The sequence below is a fragment of the Balaenoptera ricei genome, chromosome 15 (genome assembly GCF_028023285.1).
Source record: "Balaenoptera ricei isolate mBalRic1 chromosome 15, mBalRic1.hap2, whole genome shotgun sequence".
Classification (NCBI taxonomy): domain Eukaryota; kingdom Metazoa; phylum Chordata; class Mammalia; order Artiodactyla; family Balaenopteridae; genus Balaenoptera; species Balaenoptera ricei.
The window spans coordinates 21,771,523-21,795,540 of NC_082653.1; the positions used below are offsets into that span (position 1 = coordinate 21,771,523).

Here is a 24,018-nt window from a genome sequence, read left to right on the forward strand (position 1 = left end):
GTTTTTCCCCCCATTTTACAGCTGGTAAGGTGCAGAGTGGGGAGACTTGAACCCAGGCAGCCTGCCCTCCCCAGGGCACGGCCTAGCCTAGAGGAGGCCCGATTTCTACTGGAACCCTCCCTTCCCACCAAGTGCTAGGGTGCACGGGGCAGAGGCCTCCACAAAAGCCCTCGTGGAGTGGAGGTCTGATCAGGTCTATCTTTCCACCCCTAAAAGTCCCTCTCCTTTCCAGCTGCTCTCGTTTACCTGGGATGCCTGCCAGCTCCGCCCCTTGGCCTCAAGTCAAACCCAGAATAACAGAACTTAGACAGAGTCCAAGAGGAGAGGCTTAAGTGGGAGGGCCAGGCAGGGGCCTCCTAGAGGCACATGTGCCTTGGGGCCAGGACAAGGTCATCACAAACACTTTCCCAGCCTCCCCACTTCCCTCCCCGACAGGCCTGAGCACACACACAGAGATGCATGCCCACGAGACCGTGAAGCCCTGTGTCTTGTTTCAAGATGCAAAGTCCAAAGGGTTCCATTAAAAGCAGAAGGAATGACAAAAAAGGTGGTGCATACAGCCTTGAGAATACAGGATCTCTAACGACCTGAAGTTGAGCAAGAGAAGCAGACATGAAAGACCATGATCCACATAATTCCACTCGGACAAAGTTCATGAACTCATCTGTGGTGTTAGAAGTTGGGGTCGTGTTTTCCGTGGCAGGGGAAAGACTGGACAGAAGCGCGAGGGGGCTTTTGGGGCACTGGGATGGCTTTGATTTTTTACATCTGGGTGCTAGGTAAACAAGTACATTCAGCCTCTGAAAATGTGTCAAGTTCAAAAAATATAGTACTTGAAGTTTCTAAAATTAAGTCCAAAGTGGGGTGGAGACTTGATCCACAGACCCTGGCCACTGGGAGTAGCAAGTCTCCCATCAGCACCCCCCAAGGTCTGAGAAAGCCAGAGCTAAAAGGCTGGGCTCATAAACATAGTTACCATATGACCCAGCATTTCCATTCCTAAGTATAAACCCAAGAGAACTGAGAACATATAACCACACAAAAAGTTGTATGTAAATGTTCATAGCAGCATTATTCATAATAGCCAAAAAGTGGAAACAAACCAAATGTCCATCAGTCAACGAATGGATAAATAAAATGTGGCATATCCATACAATGGAATATTATTTGGCAAGAAAAAGGAACGATGTACTGATACATGCTCCACCATAGATGGACCTTGAAAACATTATAATCAGTGAAAAGAAGCCAGTCACAAAAGACCACATTTGTATGAGTTCATTTATATGAAATGTCCGGAAGAGGCAAATGTATGGAGATTGAAAGTAGATTAGTGACTGTCTGGGGCTGGGGAGCTGGAGGGATTGGGAGGGGGTGACAGCTAAAAAGCATGGGGTTACTTTCTGGGGCAATGAAACTGTTCTAAAATTGATTGTAATGATAGATGCACAATTTTATACTAAAAGCCATTGAATCGTACACTTTAAAAGGGTAAGTTGCAAGGTATATGTACTATATCTCAATAAAGCTGTTTAAAAATAATTAATAATGAACAAGGGGCAAAAGAAGAAGGCTGAGCCCCAGAATCTGTCTTGATTCAGATTCAGGAGGTCTGCCTGGGTGTGCTGGTGACCTTGGGTAAAGCTCTTCCCTTCTCTGGGCCTTAGTTGGCCCTGCTGTCACAGGGGGAGAGGAGAGAGTAGCAGCAGAGGAGTGCTGAAACGCCACTGATGTGGGCATGATACCCATGACCACAGAGGCTCCTGGCCCAGCCTGTGGAGTCTGGGGGTCCCCCAGGGCTAGTAAACCCCTAATCGTTCATGAGATCTTTGCACTCTGGTCACAAGTGCAATGTTCCCTCAACAGCCTTTAAAAATGGGAGAAGAGATGCTTTTCCAAACATTGCTTTCAGCCACTGCTCCATGTCAAGGATACCAGAGGCGCAGTGGAAATCCCAGTTTCTCTCTAGGCCCTTAGTCAGTTCCCAACTCCACGTCAGCTCATTCCAAAGTCATCTGGAGTAAACATACAGAGAGACCAAGTAGAAATGCCAGCCAGACCAGGTGAGACAGGGCTCTGCCTTCACTTGGTAAGTGAAGCCCATTTACAGATGGGGAAACATGCACAGATGGGGCAGGGGCAGGTCCATGGTCCCAGATCCAAGGCTGAAACCAAGGACTTTTCTCTTTCCACTTGCCTTGAGCAAGCCTAAGAGCCTACTATGTGCTCAGCCTGAGGTGCTCTCCAGAAGGGATGAGAGAGGGCCTCCAACCAAGTGTGGGCAGCCCCTCCCCAGGAGTCCTGGGCCTGTGTCCCATCTCCCCTTCTCTCTCTTGCTGTGTGACTTTGAGGAAGCCACTTTCCCTCTCCAGGCCTTTGTCGCACTGGAGTTCCCAATTACTGCCCTGTCACCCAACCCAGGGTTGTGATTATGATGGGAACAGGTCTTACAACCTACATGTAAAGGGCTGTAGAGATGGAAGCCAACAGGAACTCCAGCCATGTCTGAGAAAGGCAAGATGAAGGCGAGCGACTGAGGCTCATTTATTTAACCAGGGGCAGCTATGGGGTCAGCAGAGGTGGCTGTTGCCTGAAGGGGAAGGATGAGGTGGCCTGGACCAGGGTGTGGCTGTCTTGGAGTCATCGGAATGGATTTGAGATACACAGAGGAGATTCATTCACTCAACAACATCTTTTTTTGCCCCGACTGTGGGCCAGGTGCTGCGTTAGGCCCTGGGGATACAGTGGTCACCATGGCAGGCCTGTCCTACAGAGCATTCAAGCAGATCACCAGTGTGAAGTGAGATGTGTCAGAAAAAAAGACTACGCCTCAGGATAATGGGGCCGTCAGCACAATCATAAGAGCAAGGGTGCCAAGCACCCTTTTAAATGCATCACATGCATGAACTTGCTGGGTCCTCACAACACCCTGTGAGGCGGGAGCTAGTATTACCTTCTCCACTCTGTGGGCGAGGAAACTGAGGCCCAGAGAGGTTACATGACATGTCCAAGGTCACACAGCTAGAAAACAAGGAAGCTAGGACGCCAACCAGGAAGGCGGGGTTCACAGCAACTGCTCCTAACCTCCTGCTCTGTTGTCATCTGTCTTGTGATGTGGACTTACAAAACAAGAGGGTCTTCTTCGACAAGGAGGTCAGGGAAAGCCTTCTGAGAAGCTGATGTGGAAGCTGAAACCCTAGGGAGGAGGAGCCAGCCCAGGGAAGGGTTGGGGGCAGGTTCGGGGGTGGGGGGTGGGTGCAGAGGCCATTTCCCAGAAAGCTGATGCTCTAGGTTCTGGGACCCTCACTTGTGTGGGGCCTTGTTCACACAAAGATCACAGGCAGCTGTGGAGTACTGCAGGCAGGGAGGGGAGCCAGATTGCTATCAGGAAGCATTTCAATGTAAACATTTCTGGGAAATAGCTTGAAAAACGCCCAGAAGAAGGGAATCTGAAACTAGCAAGTCTCCAGCAATTTATGATGATTTCTTTTCACATTCTTCATAAATAATCACTTTTGTACTCAATTTTATATTTGTAATTTTATCTTATATTCTTTTTATTAAAGATGGTCCCCCCGCCCCAAATTAAAACTAAATCCATGATGTGATAACACACCTTTCTCACCAGAATGGTTAAAATGCAAAGCAAAAGAAAAAAAAATCGAATTGTTGGTGAAGATATGGAACAATAAGAACTTTCCTATGTGACTGTGAGGGGAATGTAAATAGTTATGACCACTTTGGAAAACTATTTGCCATAACTTCTAAATGTACAATCATTTATCTTTATGAGGCAGCAATTCCACTCAAGGGTGTTTACCCAACAGAAATGAATCCATATATTCTCTGAAAGACATGTGCAAGAATGTTCCTAGCAGTCTCTTTTTTTTTTTTTTTCTTCATAATATCCCAAAGCTGAAAATAGCCTAAAAGTCCTACACTAGCAGAATGGATATATAAATTGGTATAGTCGTTCAAAGTAACACTACAAGAAAGAATGAGAAAAAAATAAATGACACCTACATGCAACAACTTAGTTGAATCTCACAAGCATGTTAAGGAAAGATGCACGGTACACTGAATGATTTTATTCATATGAAGTTCAACCCCAGGCAAAACTCATCTACGATGTGAGAAGTCAGATAGTGGTTGCCTTTAGGGAATGGTTAGTAACTGGAAAGGGGCACCAGGGAGGCCTCTGCGGCGCTGGTGCTGGGCTGATTGTTGAGCTGGGGGCCGGTTTACATGGGTGTGTTCAATTTGGGGGAATTCATCCAGCCATACACTTATGACGTATGTTTTTCTATATGCATGTTGTACTTTAATGAATGCTTCCCTCTCCAATGGTATAAGCTTCAAGCCCCTTGAAACCTTGACTTGACCTTGAGACCAGAGAAGGGTTTGGAATTTATTACCATGCGGTGGTTCCCACTGGACGGTTGTGAGCAGCAGGTGATATGATCTCCTTGATGCTTTAGGAAGCTCCCTCCAGCCACCCCAGGGAGGGAGTGATAACGCCAGGGTGGCAGAGGGGAGGCTTGGGAGGGGCTGCAGAGATGCCCAGTGATGGGGGAAGGGCAGAGAATTCTTCCTGGGCGGGACCTCAAAGGCAAGATAGGGGCAGAGGAGGTGGAGGTGGCTGGGGAGGATATTTTGGGCAAAGACAGGGAGACTGAAATAGAACAGGGGCAGCCAGTGTAGGGGGCTGAGGAGGAGAGGGAGGGCTGGTCTCTGATCATTCCAGAATGAGCCTTCTTGCCCCCTGCCCGGCCAGGCTCAAGCTCCAGCCCTGCCCAAGCCTGGTACACCCAGCTCCACATGGAAGCCAAATCTCTGTCAGCCAACTCCCCCTTCATTCCTTCCTAGGCCTCGCCAGCTCTGCTCATGGAAACTCTGAGGGGCCCACAGCCAGCTCTTGGCAGCCACCCAGATGCTCTCAGAGCTGACAATTTGTCTCTCCTCAGTCATGACTGGTTTTATTTCCCCTCTTCCTTGTTTTATTGACTCAAACCTTCGTGAGGGCGTCCTTGGGGCAGATTTAAAGCTCGATGATGTTATATCTTGTATCATTGAGGCACCTGGTGGCCCTGGTGAAGTGGGTAGTACTAACCCATTTTACAGATGAGGAAAGTGAGGTCTGATGAGGTGAAGTGACTTGGGGCCAAGATCACCCACTCAATCAGGGGCAGAGCTAGATTTTAACAATACAAGAACAGTAACAGTTACCGTGTATTAGCGCTGAGGGAGCCAGAGGCTGTGCCGAGCGCTGTGCAGGCATTTGCCCATTCGGTCCCCACGACGACCCAGGGGAAGAAGCTGCAATTATTATCACCCCTTAACAAAACTGTTTATTGAAGCCTTAAGTACAGGTGCAGAAAAGTCCACAAATCATAAACTGAACCCAGCCATGAAACCAGCATCCAGGTTAAAAAATAGAACAATTGACACACTACCAAAAGCACAAGTGATAAAAGAGAAGATTGATAAATTGAACTTTATAAACATTTAAAACTTTTGTGTTTCAAAGGATACCATCCAGAAGTGAAAAGGCAAAACACAGGATGGGGAATATATTTGAAATCATCTATCTGATAAGAGTCTAGTACCCAGAATATATAAAGAACTCTTACAACTCATTAATAAAAAGTCAAATAACCACATTTTAAAATAGGCAAAGGACTTGAAGAGACATTTCTCCAAAAAAGATATACAGATGCTAATAAACAAATGAAAAGATGTTCAACATTATTAGACATTAAAAAATGAAGGTTAAAACCACAAAGAGATGCCACTTCAGAGCAACCAGCTGGCTATAATCAGTAAACAGATAATAAGTGTAGGCGAGGATGTGGAGAAGTTGGAACACTCATACACTGCTGCTGGAAACATAAAATAGTGCAGCTGCTTTGGAAAGCTGTTTGATGGTTCCTCAAAAGGTTAAACATAGAGTTACCATTTGATTCATCAATTCCATTCCTAGTAGAATTAGAGAAAAAAACCATATGTCCACCCAAAAAGTTGAACATGAATACTCATAGCAGCATTATTCATAGTAGCTTAAAAGTAGAAACAACCCCCCCCCCCTCGCAAAGTAGAAACAACCTAAATGTCCACCAACTCATGAGTGGGTAAATAAAATGTGGTATATTCATACAATGGAATATTATCCAGCAGTAAAAAGGAACAGAGTACTGATACATGCTACAACATGTGAAACCTGAAAACACTATCTTAAATGAAAAGACCATATATTCTATGATTCCATTCTATATGAAACGTCCAGAATAGACAAATAGACAGAAAATAGATGAGTGGTTGCCTAGAGTCAGGGGATGGGGAGGGGTGGGGTCAAGAGGATAGGGAGTGACTGCTAATGAGTATTTTCTTCTGGGGATGATGAAAATTGTTATAAAATTATATTATGATGTTGGTTGCACAACTCAAATATACTTAAAACTACTGACTTGTACACTTTAAACAGATGAACTTTATGGTATGTAAATTATATCTCAATAAAGCTGTTTAAAAATAAAAAGATACTCCATGCCTTTTTTCATGCAATACCTGGATTGCCCCTACCTTCTCCTTGCTATCTGAATGCCCCCAAAATAGCTGATTGCTAAGGCCCAACTCAAATGTCATTACAAAGATTTCCTTGATCCATTCCCATCAGAAGTAATTTCTCTCTCTCTCCTCTGAATTGCCACATTAACTCACATCATTCACTCAGAGATAATTTACAAGGCATCCATCATGTGTCTGGCACTTATTACATTTCACATGATTATTTAAGACCTCATTTCATCTCTGCTACTACACTGTAACCTTTTGGAGGGAGGAGATTGTATCTTGTTCCCTTCTGTGTACTCAGAACCCGCCAAGTGACTGGCACACAAAAGGCATTCAAGGAAGGTATGTGGATTTCATTCTACATTTCCTTTTTCTCATATCAGCTTCCTCCCAGGACACAGCTTCGCAATGGCAGGTTCCAGGCCTGATGCATCATTGTATCCCACATAGAAATTGCCTAGCACTTAGTAGGTTTTTTTGTTGAGTAAACACAAAATGATTAAATGATGAATGTGGCTTTAATTTCCATCATAACTGTCGGCCCAAGTTTTTGAAAGGAGGTGAGACTTACCTCCAGGTGTGGAGGATGGGTAGGGATAAGTGAGGATTTGCAATCCAGATAGGGAACAGCAAGAAGGAAGGAGCACGATCTTTCAAATGTCTGCATGGTACAGGAAACCATAAATGGTGCCTAGAAGAATTAAAAGAGAACCAAACAGAACTTCTAGAAATGAAAACTATTAATAACTGAAACTTAATACTCAATGGTTGAGCTTGACAGAAGATTAGACAGAACTGAAGAGAGAATTAGTGAAGCAGAAGATAAATGATCCAGAATATAGCACAGAGAAATAGATAGATGTAAAACATGAAAGAGAATTGGGAAGGCATTGAAGACAGGGTGAGAAAGTCTAAAATACGTTTATTAAGAGTTTCAGAAGGATGTAAGAGAGAAAAAGAGGCAGACACAATAACTGAAGAGATAATGACTGAGAACTTTCCAAAACTGATGAGAGCTAATAATCCACAAATTCAAGAATCCCAACAAACCCCAAGCTAAATAATAAGAATAAATCCATGTCTAAATACATAATAGTAAAGCTGAAGAACATCAAAGACAAAGAGAAAAATCTAAGGAGCATCTAGAGAATAAAATAAATTACCTTCAAAAGAGTGACAGGTTATGCTGACTTCTAAATAGCAACAGTGGAAGCCAGGTAATGGTGAAATGTTATCTTTGATGGGCCAAAAGAAAATAGCTACCCAAATAAAATTCTATACCCACCAAAATGTACTTCAAGAACAAAGTTTAAATAAAGACATTTTCAGACAAACAAAATCAGAACTTTCTACTCATAGAACCTCATTAAAGAAAATTCTAAAGGATATACTTTGTGTAAAAGGAATATTAACCCTGATGGAAGGCTTGAGATAAAAGTAGAAATGAAGAGCAAAGAAACTGATAAATACATCTGCAGGTCTATTTGAACATTAACTATATATAAACAATAATATTAATGTCTGGTAGAATTTCTTTCTCTCTTTAGTATTTGATAGAATTATAATACATGAAAACTACGGCATATATGTCAAAGTAGCATTGCAGTGGTTGGGAAAAGATAAAAGGTACTGATTATATAAATTTAAATATTCATGTTGTAATTTCAAGGACAACATTTAAAAAATAGAAAAAATGTATAATCTCCAAGCTGGTGGAGAAGGGAAATAGAATTAAAAAATAATCAATTCAGAATAGCCAAAAAGAATAGAAAAATAACATAGAAAGGGTGAGATGAAGAGAAAACACAAAATAAGCGAGTGGATATACACCCATATACATCAATAATTATATAAAATATCAAAAGACTAAATGCTCCAGTTAAAATATAAAGATCGTTGTATAGCTTGGATTTGAAAAATCCAACTATATGTGGTTTACAAGCAGCATACAGGAAACATAAGGATATATAAAGATTGAGAGTAAAAGGATGTAATAAAATATAACTTACAAAAGAATGGTGGTGTGACTATATTAACATAAAATAAAAGAGACTTTATCATTAAAAGTATTACTAGAGATAAGAAGGCTGCTGTATAATGCTTTAATTTATAAGAATATATAACTATTTTAATTTTATATACACCTAATGACATAGTTTCAAAACATACAAAACAAAAATTGATAGAATGATAATTCAATACATCTCTCTCAGTATTTGACAGAATATGGAGACAAGTCAGTATGGATATAAAAGATGTATTTATCAGATAGGGATAGGTTATGCCTCAGTAACAAAAAAATCCGAAGTCTCAGTGGCTTGGTACAACAAAGGTTTATTTGTCAGTCACACAAAGTCCAGTGGAGTCAGGCAGTTCTCAGGACAGTTCTCCTCCAAGGAGTGACCCAGAGATCCAGTCTGCTCTCATCACATGCCTCTGCCATCTCACTCTGTGGTTGCCACAGATGCTTCTAAAGAAGAGAAAGTGTGGAGGAAGCACACTGGCTCTTAATTGCCTTGGCCCAGAAGTTACACATATCATTTTCATTCACATCTCTTTAGCTAGAACTGGTCACATGTTCTCTCCCATCTCTAAGTATACTGAGAAGTGTAGTCTGCCTATGTCTCCAGAAGAGAGGAAAACCAGGCAGAAGTGAGAATCTATAGTCTCTACTCAGAGGATTTGAACAAAACAGTGAAAAAACTTGACCTAATAGAAATACATAGATAACTCTGTGTCCAACACCTTATCTTCAGACACATAAGACAATTTACAAAATTTGACTATAACCTGGGCTATAAAGCCAGTCTCACCAAATTTCAAAGAACCAAAATCATATAGAGCATATTAGCTAACCAGCTATTTCTTATAACTAAGGTATAAATCAATAATAAGAAATAATTCGAAATTTCCATATGCTAGGAAAATTTTAAATACACTTCTAAATAACCTATGGGTTAAAGAAGAACTGATAAAGGAAGACAGAAAATATTTTGAATGAACTGATAGCAAATTAATTCATATAAAAATTTGTGAGTGTAGGTAAATCAGTACATAGAGGGAAATTTATAGTCTTAGATACATATGTCAGAGAAGAAAAGAAGCTGAAAATTGATAAAATAAACATCAACTCCAAGAAGTTGTAAAAAGAATGTCAAGGCATGGGACTTCCCTGGTGGTGCAATGGTTGGGAATCTGCCTGCCAATGCAGGGGACACGGGTTCGATCCCTGGTCCGGGAAGATCCCACATGCCACGGAGCAACTAAGCCCATGCGCCACAACTACTAAGCCTGCGCTCTAGAGCCCATGAGCCACAACTACTGAAGCCCCCACGGCTAGAGCCCGTGCTCCACAACGGGCAAAGCCACCATAATGAGAAGCCCGCGAGCTGCAATGAAGAGTAGCCCCCCGCTTGCTGCAACTAGAGAAAAGCCTGCGCGCAGCAATGAAGACGGAACGCAGCCAAAAAAAAAAAAAAAAAAAGGAATGTCAAGACAAATCCAATAAAAGTAGGAAGAAGTAAATAATAAAGGCATGAACAGAAAATAATAAAATAAGAAAGCAAAGATTAAAACAGAGCCAAAAGACGGTTCTTTGAAAAGGTAGTAAAATTGATAGACCCCTGAAGGAAACTGGTCTAGAGAAAAACAGAACTGGCACCAAAAAAAACAATATTAGGAATAAACAGTGGGACATCACTACAGAGGCTGCCAGCATTAAAGAAAAAAGAGGGTATTCTGAACAACTTTGAGTCAATACATTTGAAAGTTTAAACCTGGAAAGGTGTAATATACCAATTTTGACTCAAGACAAAATAGAAAACCTAGAGAATCCTCTAATAATTAAGAACACTGAAAATCCCTTTCATTAAGAAAACTTTACGTCTAGATGGTTTCACTGGCCAGTTCTATCCAACATTCAAAGAAGAAACAATTTTAGTCTTCCAGAGAATAGAAAAACAGTAAACAATCCCCAATTCATTTTATGAGATTAACATAACCTGCCTACCAAAAACAGCAAAAGGATACAGCAAGAAAAGAAAGTTACGGGCCAGTTTTACTCGTAAATATAGATGAAAAATCCTTAATAAAGTGTTGGCCACAAAAATCACTATATAAAAGGATACCACAAAAGTGGGCTAATCCCAGGAACACAAGGTTGATTTAACAATAGAAAATCTATTCATACAATTCAGCACATAAACTGATAAAAGGACAAAAACTACACGCAGAGAACCATGTGATAAAAAATTAATATTTAGTCATGATTTTAAAACCAAAAAAATGATAATCTACAACATTAGGAACAGAAGGGAATTGACATAATTTGATAAAGATTATGTCTGTGGCTACCATAATTAATGGTAAAATATTGCAAGCTTTTCCTTTTGAGATCAGGACGTCAAGGATGCCCACTGCACCCATTTTATTCAGCATTTTACTGGCAGTCTTATCCAGTGCAGTGAGGCGAGAAAAAGAAATAAAAGATGTAAGATTTGGAAAAGAAATAAAAGTCATCTTTCAAAGGTGCTATAATTAGTATGTATAGAGGAACCCCAAATGATCTACAACTATGTTATCTAAATTAACAAGAAAATTTACCATTTTTACTGGATTCAAAATAAACATATTAAAAATATGTTTCCATATAATCACCCACTGAATTATTGAAAAAAGGTACTGGGGGGAAGATTTGCACTTGGGGGACAAGAAGGTCTTCTGAACGTTCAGAGATAAACCTGTCGGAACAGGTTACCCTGTGTGTGAGTGAGCTTCCCGTCACTGGAAGGGTTCAAGCAGGGACAGGATGGGCTGCGGCCAGGGGTGCTGGAGAAAGAAACTGGGCTCAGAGTGAGAGGCTGGTTCTCCCCAGGCTGGACCTCAGCTCTTCCCACACTTGTCCCTGGGAGGCAGCCTCTCTCCTTTCTTCTGGTTCCTCTCAGAATCAACTTAATCCTTCTGGTAAAGTGGGTAAAATAAACCAGGATTTACGGCTCCAGAACACGTTGTAACAATCCCTAATCTTATCGCTTCCCACCTCCCTCTCCTAGGCTTTCCTTTCAGAGAAAACCCACAACGGCATTTCTCTTGCCCTGCCTCCTGCCCCCGCCCCCCCCCCCGCCCCACCACACTTATCTACAAAGTTCAAGTTCTGCGGCAAACGGAACAGCTCCCCCGAGGGCTGTAGGTGCTGGCCTAGGGGCTTCTCCACAAGCACAAACTTGAGTGGGTTCACCCTGTTCAAAGCCTTCAAAGTCTCCCCGCTGCCTAGAGTCATGTTTTTTTTCCAACACCACAGACCCCTTTGATAAAGGCAAATCTTTCCTTGCAAATAGCACCCCACTGAGTATTTACTCGGTGCCCAGCACCGTGCTAAGGCTTTACGGGCTTGATTCATGGAATCCCCCATGAGTCCCCATGAGGTAGGACCTATTATTAGCTCCCCAGGTCACTAAGTGGGGACTTGGGACTGGGACTTTCTCAGTTCAGGCCACACACTCTGAAACACCATGCCATGTGGTTTGGTTTGGTTTGGTTTGGTTTGGTTTTTGTAACTGTTTTTCAAGTGAAATTTAACATAGTCCCTTAAAGGCACAACACGGAACAGTAGAGCTGCTTTCACTGGAGCAGGGATGGAGGGCCTGGACTTCTCAGCTTTGCCACCTTATCCCCCAAAGCAGCTCCCCCATACCACTCAGCCACCAAATCCATAATCCTCACCAGAGGGGCCCAGGAGGTAGAGCACATAAGCATGCAGACCTGGGTCAGTCCTGTGCTCTCTAGCTACCTGACCTTGAGCCTTGGTTTTCTCACCTGCAAAATGGGGCTAATAGGCCTTCCTACTTTTGCAGGGTTATTGTGAGGATTAAACGAGATGGTGAATGTAAGGGCTCATCATCCAGAAGGTGCTGCATACATGTTGTCTGCGATTATTGGTGGTCTCTGGGGATTGGGGTAGCCCCTCGGCACCTCCCTCTGGACTCTCAACACGGCAAACCAGGGGCCATGAGCTCTGGAAGATGCTGCAACCCAGGTTCACGTCACCTGTTGAAAACTCATCCTCTGGTCATAGCACTTTCCCGGGCCCACTGTGCCTTTATCTGATTGGTCGCTGTCTGTCTCCCCCCAAGACTCTAAGTGCCATGAGGACAGGGATTCTATCTGGTTTTGCTAGCTGCATCCATAGTGCCTATCACCAGGGGGTGCTTAAGAAACACCTGTTGAATTAAAAGAAAATTAAAGTCCTTGGGAAGATGATAAAACTATAACTCGGGGGCTTCCCTGGTGGCGCAGTGGTTGAGAATCTGCCTGCTAATGCAGGGGACATGGGTTCGAGCCCTGGTCTGGGAAGATTCCCACATGCCGCGGAGCAACTAGGCCCGTGAGCCACAGCTACTGAGCCTGCGCGTCTGGAGCCCCTGCTCCGCAAGGAGAGAGGCTGCGATAGTGAGAGGCCCGCGCATCGCGATGAAGAGTGGCCCCCGCTTGCCGCAACTAGAGAAAGCCCTCGCACAGAAACGAAGACCCAACACAGCCAAAAATAAATAATAAATAAATTAAAAAAAAAAACTATAACTCTGAAACATAATTTGTTAGAATCACAGAACTCCAGGGCTCAAAGGGGGCTCAGAAACCAGCCAGCCAATTTCCTCAGAGGAAACTGAAACCCAGAGACAGAGAAGGACTTCCCGGGATGCAGAGTGAGTGAGAACAGGACAAGAAGCCAGGCCTCTGTGTGACCCCCTCACCTGCCATTTCCCATCTGTCATAAGCCCCACTTGCCTTCACCATTGGCACTTGACGAATGCTAACAGATCACCTCCATCAGCCCTAAGATCTTGGCACAAAAACTCCAGAAGCTGCTGGCAAAGCCTCCTTTCCAGTAAATTCTTTTCTTAGCTCTGGAACTACTGGTTCCAAAGATGCACAACTGGTCCTGAAAATAGCCATTTCACCCCAAATTAAAAACAAGCCCTATTTTTGAGGATTCTCAATTTGGGGTTCCTCTCAAGCGGAGCTCTAGACCATTTGAGTTGGCAGGGACCTGAGATATTCTGGGCCAATTCCAGAAGGGGAAACCGAGGCCAGAGAAGGACAGAGACTTTCCCAAGGTCACACAGGGAATCAGTGACAGGGCTGGGACCAGAACCCGGGCTCTCCACTCTCTGACCAGTGCTCCTGTCTCTACAGCAGGCTGTAAGTAGTCGGACTGGATTAACTTGAAGGTACTTGCAGGCTCTGATCTGAGGCTAACAGATTCTTCTTCGAACAGGGGTGTGGTTTTCTTCAGACTGTGGTCAGCTGTGCAAATTCCTGTCACAGGTCCTCAGCACAGAGTAACTTTCTACGTGCAAAAATGACAATATGGCATTCCAAAACAAATTGGCATTCCAAGAACAAACTGATATTCCAAAAAAACAAAATTCCAAACTGGTATTCAAATTAGTTGCCAACACTAAAAAACTAAAGTATTTTTACCTGCAAATCCAGGATTCCATATTCTCTTAGAAAAATCAGACAATCTGGTAATACTGATCTTCCCTTCCGGCGTGCGACACTTGGCTGAACTACAGAGCGGTTGTCACACATTCGTCTGTCCACAGCTGGCCAAATTGCCTCCTTCCTATTGCCTCCCCAGGTCCTGAAGGCATTTGAGTTTGCAGCCCCTGTTCTATTGAGATTTGCGAATCCCCTCTGTAACTATTCCCCAGATAAGGGGTCACATAGGCACTGTTTGTTGCCTCCAGGGAGTTTGCTTCCAGTCTGTTCCGTGGTTGGCCACGTAGATGGTGGTAGGGAGGGAGAGCTTGATTTGAACCATGGCCGATCTGAATTCATGTATAACAGGTCATGTTGTAATGTACTTCCAAAGCCTAATGAACTTTAATTACCTCAGAACCAGGACTGAACCTGCTTGTTTTGGCTGAGGCAGATAAGAAGGCCCCTCTTGGAAATGACTTCATAGACTGTCAAGCCATCGAAATGAAATCCAGATGCCATTGCATTCTGGGCAAACTAGGGGTCAAGTCTGGATGGCCCTTTGGAAGTTTTTGAAGGCAACCAGTGCCGATATCAAAAGAGGGTTTGGAGGTCTGTCTTCAGGTTCTTGAGCAATGACAGCACTCAGATAAACTGCCTTTCTATGACCTTGCCAGGAGCTGTCACCACCAACCCGTGTTTCATAATCCATGGAGGTGGGGGAGGTTTAGAGTAAAGTCAGGTCGCTGAGCACTCCATCAGGAGGTGGCCCAGGGAATCTGGGCAGACACTCTTGGAGAGTTCTTGGCAAGCTTCAAATTTTGGAACTTTAAAAGCAATGGCTTCGTTCCTACCACACGTATCAGCAGTCAAATCTCAAAGCCAACAGAAATATTAGAGTCCAGGACTATTCGATATGGGAGAGCCCCTGTATATTTCATCTCGTCTAACTCTCTACCTTAACTGAGAAGTTCCCTACAGCACCCCGGACAAGAAGGGTCAGCCAGCCTTGGTGGGGCAATGTCTTCCTGATAATGGGTCAGAAGCTGTCCCCACTGAAACGTCCAACTCCTGTCCCCACTTTTATCCTCAAAACAAGAACCATTTTTATGCCTGCCTTTATCTATATACATTGAGCCACCATATTTGCCCTCTCATCTGCAGGCTAAACTGTTCCAAGTCACCCTTCCTGGGAGGCCTTGATTTTGAGGCCTAACTACTGTCCTGCAATTGGCCAGTGCCCCTTTTCAGCATCTTTTCACAACAGCTGTGACTTTAAGAGGACACAGTTCTTGCTCTATGACCTCCAGAGAAAAACGGCTGAGTCCAGCTGTACCACATCCCAGGCTCACATGCCCAGAGTTTGCACGGATTGTTCCACATCAATAAACAGCTTTTATTTATTTAACAAATACTCATGTAGCTCAGCTTACTTTAGCAATATTCATTAAATCCCCATAACCCTCGGAGTTACAAGTCTATTATTGTCATCCCTGGTGTACAGATGATGAAACCAAGACACAGGGAAGTAAAGTCACTCAGCCAAAGTACCAGTTAAGTGGGGAGACTGGGGGGCTTCCCTGGTGGCGCAGTGGTTAAAAATCCACCTGCCAATGCAGGGGACACGGGTTCAAGCCCTGGTCCAGGAAGATCCCACATGCCGAGGAGCAACTAAGCCGGTGCGCGCCACAACTACTGAGCCTGCGCTCTAGAGCCCGCGAGCCACAGCTACTGAGCCCGCACGCCTCAAGCCCGTGCTCCACAACAAGAGAAGCCACTGCAATGAGAAGCCCGTGCACCGCAACGAAGAGTGGCCCCCGCTCGCCGCAACTAGAGAAAGCTCTCGCGCAGCAATGAAGACCCAACGCAGCCATAAATAAATAAATAAAATAAAATAAAATAAAATTTAAAAAGTGGGGAGACTGGGACTCAAACTCAGATCACTGGAGTCTGGAGCTGGTGCCCGTAACCTCCCTGTGCTGCCTCTCCGTGCAGCTGTTCATGTTAAGCACGGGGATGAAGATCTCCAGGGAGATCTGGAAATACTATGTCTCCCTGAAAAATCAGCCTCAACCTGAGATGTGAAGTGACTTGTCTTAAGTCACTCCATTCTGCAGTGATGGAGTTGGGACTTCACCTGGGTTCCAAGTTCAGGGCTCTTTGCTCTAGCCTAGAGCGTGCCGAGTGGACTCATCAGATTTAATTGAAGGGGAATCCTCCAGGGGAGCAACATCACAAAGATCCTACCCAGGGAAGTGAAATGCATTCTAACCTGGCTTCGAGCTCACATGCATATCTAACAGTCCACAATTACCCAGTGGGTTCCTGGTCCAGGGAGATGAAAACTAATTAACCTAATCAACTGATATTTTGAAAGTGCACATGTTAGGAAATACATGGAGACCTCATTAATTCATACCCCAATAATTCAGCAGTCATCATGGTCTCTTGTTGGGCTGAAGTACATATTACATTAATCCAGAGATGGGCAGACTTTTGTAAAGGGTCAGATAGTAAATATGTTGGGAAAGGTGGTCATACACAGCCTGTTGACTCTTGCACAGTTGCATGAACGCGTTCCTGGGGCCTGAAACATTTCCTTACAGGAAGGTAAGGAGCCCTCACAGCTAGTGCTGGGCATATCACCTTGTTTGCAAATATCTTTCCCCTGCTAACAGGTTTGATGTATATGTCTTTGTTCTGCTTAAGTGGCATCTGGCCAACCCCACTGCTTATATCTGTTCCTGGGGAGAGGGAACAGGGTCTTCCTCCTGCAGCACAAGAGGGGCGCATGCAGACCATCTTCCTGTGTCAGCTGCAGGACAGGACCCGCTGACCATGGGGAACCAGTGCTCACTATTAAAGCAGGTCTTGCTTTCTTCTGTGAGTAAAGCATCATTCCATCTAGTGCCTATGGGAGCTGTGTCTTACTTGGTGACTCCGACACCTGAAACCATGCACCTTAAATTTCTTACTATCTCTGCCTTTTAACTGAGGTATTTAGACATTTAATGTGATTACTGATATGATCAGATTTTAGCATATCATCTTGCTATTTGTTTTCTACATGTCTCATCTATTCTTTGCTCCATTTTTTCCTTTTTCTGCCTTCTTTTGGAATAATTGAATGATTTTTATGATTTCATTGCATCTCCTCTGTTCACTTATTAGCTATAGCTGTTTGTTATTTTCATGGTTGTTTTAGACTTTTTAGTGTATATTTTTACCTTATCACATTCTACTCTCAAGTGACATTATAACACGTCACAAATACTATAAGATCCTTATAATAATACTTCCATTTCTCCCCCTTCTGACTTTATGCTTTTGTTGTCATATATTTTGCTTTCTTGTATGTTATAAAACTCTAAGTACATTATTATTTTTGTTTAAACAATTATCTTTTTTTTAAGATTTTCTTTTTGATGTGGACCATTTTTAAAGACTTTATTGAAATTGTTACAATATTGCTTCTGTTTTATGTTTTGGTTTTTTGGCCGCAAGGCATGTGGGATCTTAGCTCCCTGACCAGGGATTGAACCCACACCCATGCATTGGAAGGTGAAGTCTTAACCACTGGACCACCAGGGAAGTCCCTCAATTATCTTTTAAAGACATTTAAATTATAAGAAAAAAATTATATACTTCCCCATGGAGTTATTTTCAGTGATCTCCATTCCTTTATGTAGATGCAGATTTCTATCTTGGTATCATTCTTCTTCAGTCTGAAAAACTTCCTTTACCATTTCTTATTGTTCAGGTCTACTGGTGATGAATTATTTCAGCTTTTGTTGCTTTGAAAACATTTTTCTTTCATCTTCATTTTTTTCTCTCTTTTTAAAAATTAAAGTAAAATTGACTTACAATATTAGTTTCAGGGGTACAATATAGTGATTCAATATTTTTATACATTACAAAGTGATCACGAGAAGTCTAGTTAACATCTGTCACCATACAAAGTTATTCCAATATTATTGGCTATATTCCCTATGCTAAACATTACATCCCATGACTTATTTATTTTATAATTGGAAGTTTATACCTCTTAATCTCCCTCACCTATTTCATTCCACACTATCCCCTCTGGCAACCACCAGTTTGACCTCTGTATCTATGAGTCTGTTTCTGTTTTGTTTCTCCAGTTTGTTTTTTAGATTCCACGTATAGTGAAATCATATGGTATTTGTCTTTCTTCTGACTTATTTCACTTAGCATAATACACTCTAGGTCCACCCATGTTGTCACAAATGGCAAGATTTCATTCTTTTTTATAGCTGAGTAATATTCCATTGTGTATATACACCACATCTTCTTTATCCATTCATCTGTTGATGGGCACTTAGGTTGCTTCCATAGCTTGGCTATTGTAAATAATGCTGCAATGAACATAGGGGCACATGTTTCTTTTAGAATTAGTGTTTTTGTTTTCTTCAGAAAAATACCCAGAAGTGGAACTGCTGGATCATATGGCAGTTCTATTTTTAATTTTTTGAAGACTCTCCATACTGTTTTCCATAGTAGCTGTACCAATTTACATTCCCACCAACAGTGCACGAGGGTTCCCTTTTTCTCCACATCCTCACCAGTGCTTGTTATTTCTTGTATTTTTGCTGATAGCCATTCTGACAGGTATGAGGTAATATCTCATCGTGGTTTGATTTGCATTCTCCTGATGATTAGTGATGTTGAGCATCTTTTCATGTGTCTGTTGGCCATTTGTGTGTCTTCTTTGGAAAAAAAGGTCTATTCAGGTTCTCTGCCCTTTTTTTCCCCTCTGCCCATTTAAAAAAAAAATAGGGTATTTTTTTGATATGAGTTATATATTTTGGGTATTAACCTCTTTTCGCCAAATTGTTCACACACACCTTCTCCCACTCAGGTTTTTGAAAAATTTCCTCTTTGATTTCTTTAAAAATCCATTGCTTGTTTAGTAGCATACTGTTTAGCCTCCATGTGTTTGTGTTTTATGCAGTTTTCTTTTTCCTTGTATTTTATTTCTCATCTCATACCATCATGGTCAACAAAGATGCTTGATATGATTTCAATCTTCTTAAATTTATTGAGACTTGTTTTGTGGTCCAGCATGTGATCTATCCTGAAGAATGTTCTATGTGCACTTGAAAAGAATGTGTACTTTGCTGCTTTTGGATAAAATGTTCTATAAGAGGGCTTCCCTGGTGGCGCAGTGGTTGGGAGTCTGCCTGCCAATGCAGGGAACACGGGTTCGAGCCCTGGTCTGGGAGGATCCCACATGCCGTGGAGCAACTGAGCCCGTGAGCCACCAACTACTGAGCCTGCGCGTCTGGAGCCTGTGCTCCGCAACGGGAGGGACCACGGTGGTGAGAGGCCCGCACACCGCGATGGGGAGTGGCCCCTGCTTGCCACAGCTGGAGAAAGCCCTCGCACAGAAACGAAGACCTAACACAGCCAAAAATAAATTTTTTTAAAAAATGTTCTATAAGATATCTACTAAGTTAATCTGGTCTAATGTGTTGGTCAAGGCCAGGGTTTTCTTACTGATTTTCTATCTGGGTGATCTGTCCATTGATGTAAGTGGGGTGTTAAAGTCCCCTACTATTATTGTGTTACTACAAATTTCTCCCTTTATAGTTACTATTTGCCATATGTATTTAGGTGCTCCTCTGTTGGGTGAATATATATTTTAAATTGTTATATCTTTTTGTTGGATTGATCCCTTTATCATTATGTAATGTCCTTCCTTGTCTCTTGTTACAGTCTTTGTTTTGAAGTCTATTTTATCTAATCATTGCTACCCCAGCTTTCTTTTAGTTTCCATTTGAATGGAATTCATTTTACCATCCCCTCACTTTCAGTCTGTGTGTGTCTTTAGATTTAAAGTGAGTCTTTGTAGGCAGCATATACATGGGTCATGTTTTTTTATCCATTCAGCCACTGTCTTTCATAGAGCATTTAGTCCATTTACATTTAATTATTGATAGGTATGTACTTATTGCCATTTTGTTTATTGTTTTATGGTTGTTTTTGTAGTTCCTTTTTGTTCCTTTTTTCTTCTTTTGTTGTCTTCCCTTGTGATTTGATGACTATCTTTAGTGTTGTGTTTGAATTCCTTTCTCTTTTTTTGGTGTGTGTATTATAGATTTTTGGTTTGTGGTTACCATGAGATTCATAGATAACTATGTAAATATGATTATTTTAAGCTGATGATCTCTTAAGTTCAACACATTCTAACAACCAAGCATTTTTATTCCTCCTATCCATATTTAATGTTTTTGACATCATATTTTACATCTTTATGTTTTGTTTATCCCTTACTTATTGTGGATATAGATGATTTTACTACTTTTGACTTTTAACCTTCCTGTTAACTTTATAAGTGATTGATCTACTACCTTTACTATATGTTTGCCTTTTCCAATAAGATTTTTCCTTTTATAATTTTCATATATCTAGTTGTAATATTTTCTGCTTAGAGAAGTCCCTTTAACATTTCTTGTAAAGCTAGTGCTGAACTATTTTAGCTTTTCCTTAACTGTGAAACTTTTTAAAAATATTTATTTATTTTCTTTATTTTTTTGGCTGTGTCAGGTCTTAGTTGCTGCACGCAGGATCTTCGTTGAGGCATGCGGGACCTTTCATTTTGGCATGCAGTCTCTTCGTTGCGGCGCTCAGGCTTCTCTCTAATTGTGGCGCGCGGGCTTCTCTCTAGTTGTGGTGTGTGGTTTTCTCTCTCTAGTTGTGGCATGCAGGCTCCAGGGCATATGGGCTCTGTAGTTGTAGCGCATGGGCTCCAGAATGTGTGGGCTCTGTAGTTTGTGGCACGTGGGCTCTCTCATTGAGGTGCGCGAGCTCAACAGTTGTGGTGCGAGGGCTTAGTTGCCCTGTGACATGTGGGATCTTAGTTCCCCGACCAAGGATCAAACCCACGTCCCCTGCATTGGAAGGCATATTCTTTACCACTGGACCACCAGGGAAGTCCCTGTGAAACTCCTGATCTCTCTTTCAAATCTAAATAATAGTCTTGCTGGGTAGAGTATTCTTGGTTGTAGGTTTTTTCCTTTCATCACTTTAAATATATCATGCTATTCCCTTTTGACCTGCAAAGTTTCTGCTGAAAAGTCAGCTGATAGTCTAATGGGAGTTCCCTTCTATGTAACTGGTTGCTTTTCTCTTGCTGCTTTTAAGATTCTCTCTTTTTTTTTTTGCCAGTTTAATTATAATGTGTCTTGGTGTGGACCTTTTTGGGTTCATCTAGTTGGGACTTTCTGTGCTTCCTGGACCTAGATGTCTGTTACCTTTCCTAGGTTAAAAAAATTTTCAGCTATTATCTCTTCAAATAGCAACCCCCCTTCTCTTTCTGGGTCCCCTGTAACAGAAATGTTAATATGCTTGACGTTGACCCAGAGGTCTCTTAAACTATCTTCATTGTTTTAAATTATTTTTTTCTTTGTTCTGTTCAGCTTGGGTAATTTCACTGTGTCTTCCAGTTCGCAGCTGTTCCTCTGTATCATCTAATCTACTGTTGCTTCCTTCTAGTGTATTTTTAAATTTCAGTTATTGTATTCTTCAGCCCTATTTAGTTCTTTATATTTTCGCACTCTTCATTAATCTTCTCACATGTTCATTCATTCTTCTCCTGAGTTTGTTGAGTGTCGTTATGATCATTACTTTGAACTCTTTAGGGCGTAGACTGATTATCTCCACTTCACTTAGATCTTCTGGAGTTTTGTCTTGTTCCTTCGTCTGGAACATATTCCTATGTCTTCTCATTTTGCCTGTGTTTATTTCTGTATATTAGATAGGTTGGTTATGTTTCCTTATCTTGAAGAAGCGGCCTTATGTAGGAGATGTCCTATGGGGCCCAGCATCACACTCCCCTCTGGTCACGAGAGCTGTATGCTCTAGGGGTGTCCCCTATGTGGGCAGCATGGGCCCTTTTGTTGTAACAGGGCCTACTACTATGGGTGTGCTAGTAGGTGGGTGCTGGGCCCTGGTCTGGTTGGCTGCCAGGCCTTGCCTTGTGCAGTGGCTGCTGGTCCACTGGTGGGCAGGGTTGGGTTCTGGGGCAGCTGACTGCTTGGTTTGGGGGGTCCTGGGACTGGTGCTGGCCTGCTGGCGGGTGGGTAAAACCCTGGCACTAATGGGTTAGAGAGAAGATTGCAAAGTGATGCTTGCCACCACCAGTGTCCTCGTGGTAGAACAAGCTTCCCCAGATGGCTGCCTCCAGTGTCTGTGTCCCCAAGGTGAATCCCAATTGCCTCCTGCCTTTCCAGGAGGCTCTCTAAAGTCAACATGAGGGTCTGATCCAGGCTCCTTTCAAATTACTGCCTCTGCACTGGGACCTGGAACATGTCACATTTTGTGAGCACCATTTAAGAGCGAACTATTTCCCATAGCTCTCCAGCTCTCCTGTATGCAAGCCTGCTGGCCTTCAAAGTCAATGTTCTAGGGCTTATCTTCTCGGTGCAGGACCCCTAGGCTGGGTAGCCTGATGTGGGCTCAGATCTCTCGCTCCTTGGGAAGAACCTCTGCAATTGTGATCATGATCTCAACTGTGGGTCACCTACCTGGGTGTGTGGGTCCTGGCTTTACTGTATCTTCACCCCTCCTACCCATCTTGTTGTAGTTCTTTATGTCGTTAGTTGTGGAAAATCTTTTCTGCTAGCCTTCAAGTTGTTCTCATAGATAGTTGCTCTCTAAACAGTTATAATTTTGGCATGCCTGTGGGAGGAGGTGAGTTCAGGGTCTTCCTACTCTGCCATCTTGGCCACACCCCCACCCATTTTTTAAGGACATTTTTGCTAAATACAGAATTCTACATTTTTCCCCCCCTTTCAACACTTTAAAGGCGTCATGCCATTCCTTTCTGGTTTGCATAGTTTATGATGAGAAGTCTGCTGCTACTCTGATCTTTGTTCCTTGGTGTATGTTTCTTCTTATTCATTATCAGTGGTTTAGCAATTTCACTATGATGTGCCTTACGATGTAAGTCTTTTTCACGTTTATTCTTCTTGAGGACTACTGAGTTTCTTGGACCTATGCCCCTTTATCATTTTTTTTTTAAATTTATTTATTTATTTATTTTATGGCTGTGTTGGGTCTTCGTTTCTGTGCGAGGGCTTTCTCCAGCTGTGGCAAGTGGAGGCCACTCTTCATCGCGGTGCGCGGGCCTCTCACCATCGCAGCCTCTCTTGTTGCGGAGCACAGGCTCCAGACGCGCAGGCTCAGCAATTGTGGCTCAGGGGCCTAGTTGCTCCGCGGCATGTGGGATCCTCCCAGACCAGGGCTCGAACCCGTGTCCCCTGCATTGGCAGGCAGATTCTCAACCACTGCGCCACCAGGGAAGCCCCCCTTTATCATTTTTATCATATTTGGGGAATGGCCATTATTTCTTCAAATATGTTTTCTGTCTCTTTCTCTCTTTCCACTCCTTCTGGTATGTACTTTTGACAGTTGGTATTGTTTCACAGGCTACTCTTTTCATTCCTTTTCCAGTATTTTCTCTTTGTGCTTCATTTTGAATAATATCTATTTCCATGCCTTTAATTTCACTGATCTTTTCTTCTGCAGGGTCTAATTTCTTCTGCTGTTAATCCCATTCAGTTTATTTTTATTTCAGATAGTCTGTGTATCATCTCCAAAAATTTGATTTGGATTTTTAAAAAATACATTCTATGTCTTTCCTCATTATGTTCATGTTTTCCTTTATATATCCTTGAGTATTTATAATGTTAATAATATGTTTAAAATCTTTGTCAGCTAATTCTATCATCTGTGTCATTTTGGATCCGTTGAATTATTTTTCTCCTGGTTCTGATCATATTTTTCTGCTACTTTGGTGATTTTTTTTTGTGCCAAACATAATAAACTTTACATTGTTGAGTGCTGTTGTATTTCTTTAAACAGTGCTGGACTTTGTTCTGCCAAGCAGTTACTTGCAGATCAGTTTGAGGATTAATACTGAGCTTGTTTTATGGCAGGCTAAAAGCA

The 24,018-nt window shown here is 42.5% G+C and overlaps 1 protein-coding gene across 3 annotated transcripts in view; it reads right to left on the reverse strand.

The window, feature by feature from the left end:
* RPRD1B (regulation of nuclear pre-mRNA domain containing 1B) overlaps positions 1–24,018 on the reverse strand; it is a 107,727-nt gene that overhangs the window by 20,666 nt on the left and 63,043 nt on the right. For 2 of the 3 annotated variants that reach the window (XM_059898982.1, XM_059898985.1), the window contains exon 7: positions 7,142–7,261. In XM_059898982.1, the coding sequence (XP_059754965.1) occupies positions 7,142–7,261 (120 nt within the window). Of the gene's footprint in view, positions 1–5,772; positions 5,977–7,141; positions 7,262–24,018 lie in introns of those variants that run through there. The other variant, XM_059898986.1, reaches the window with a different exon arrangement.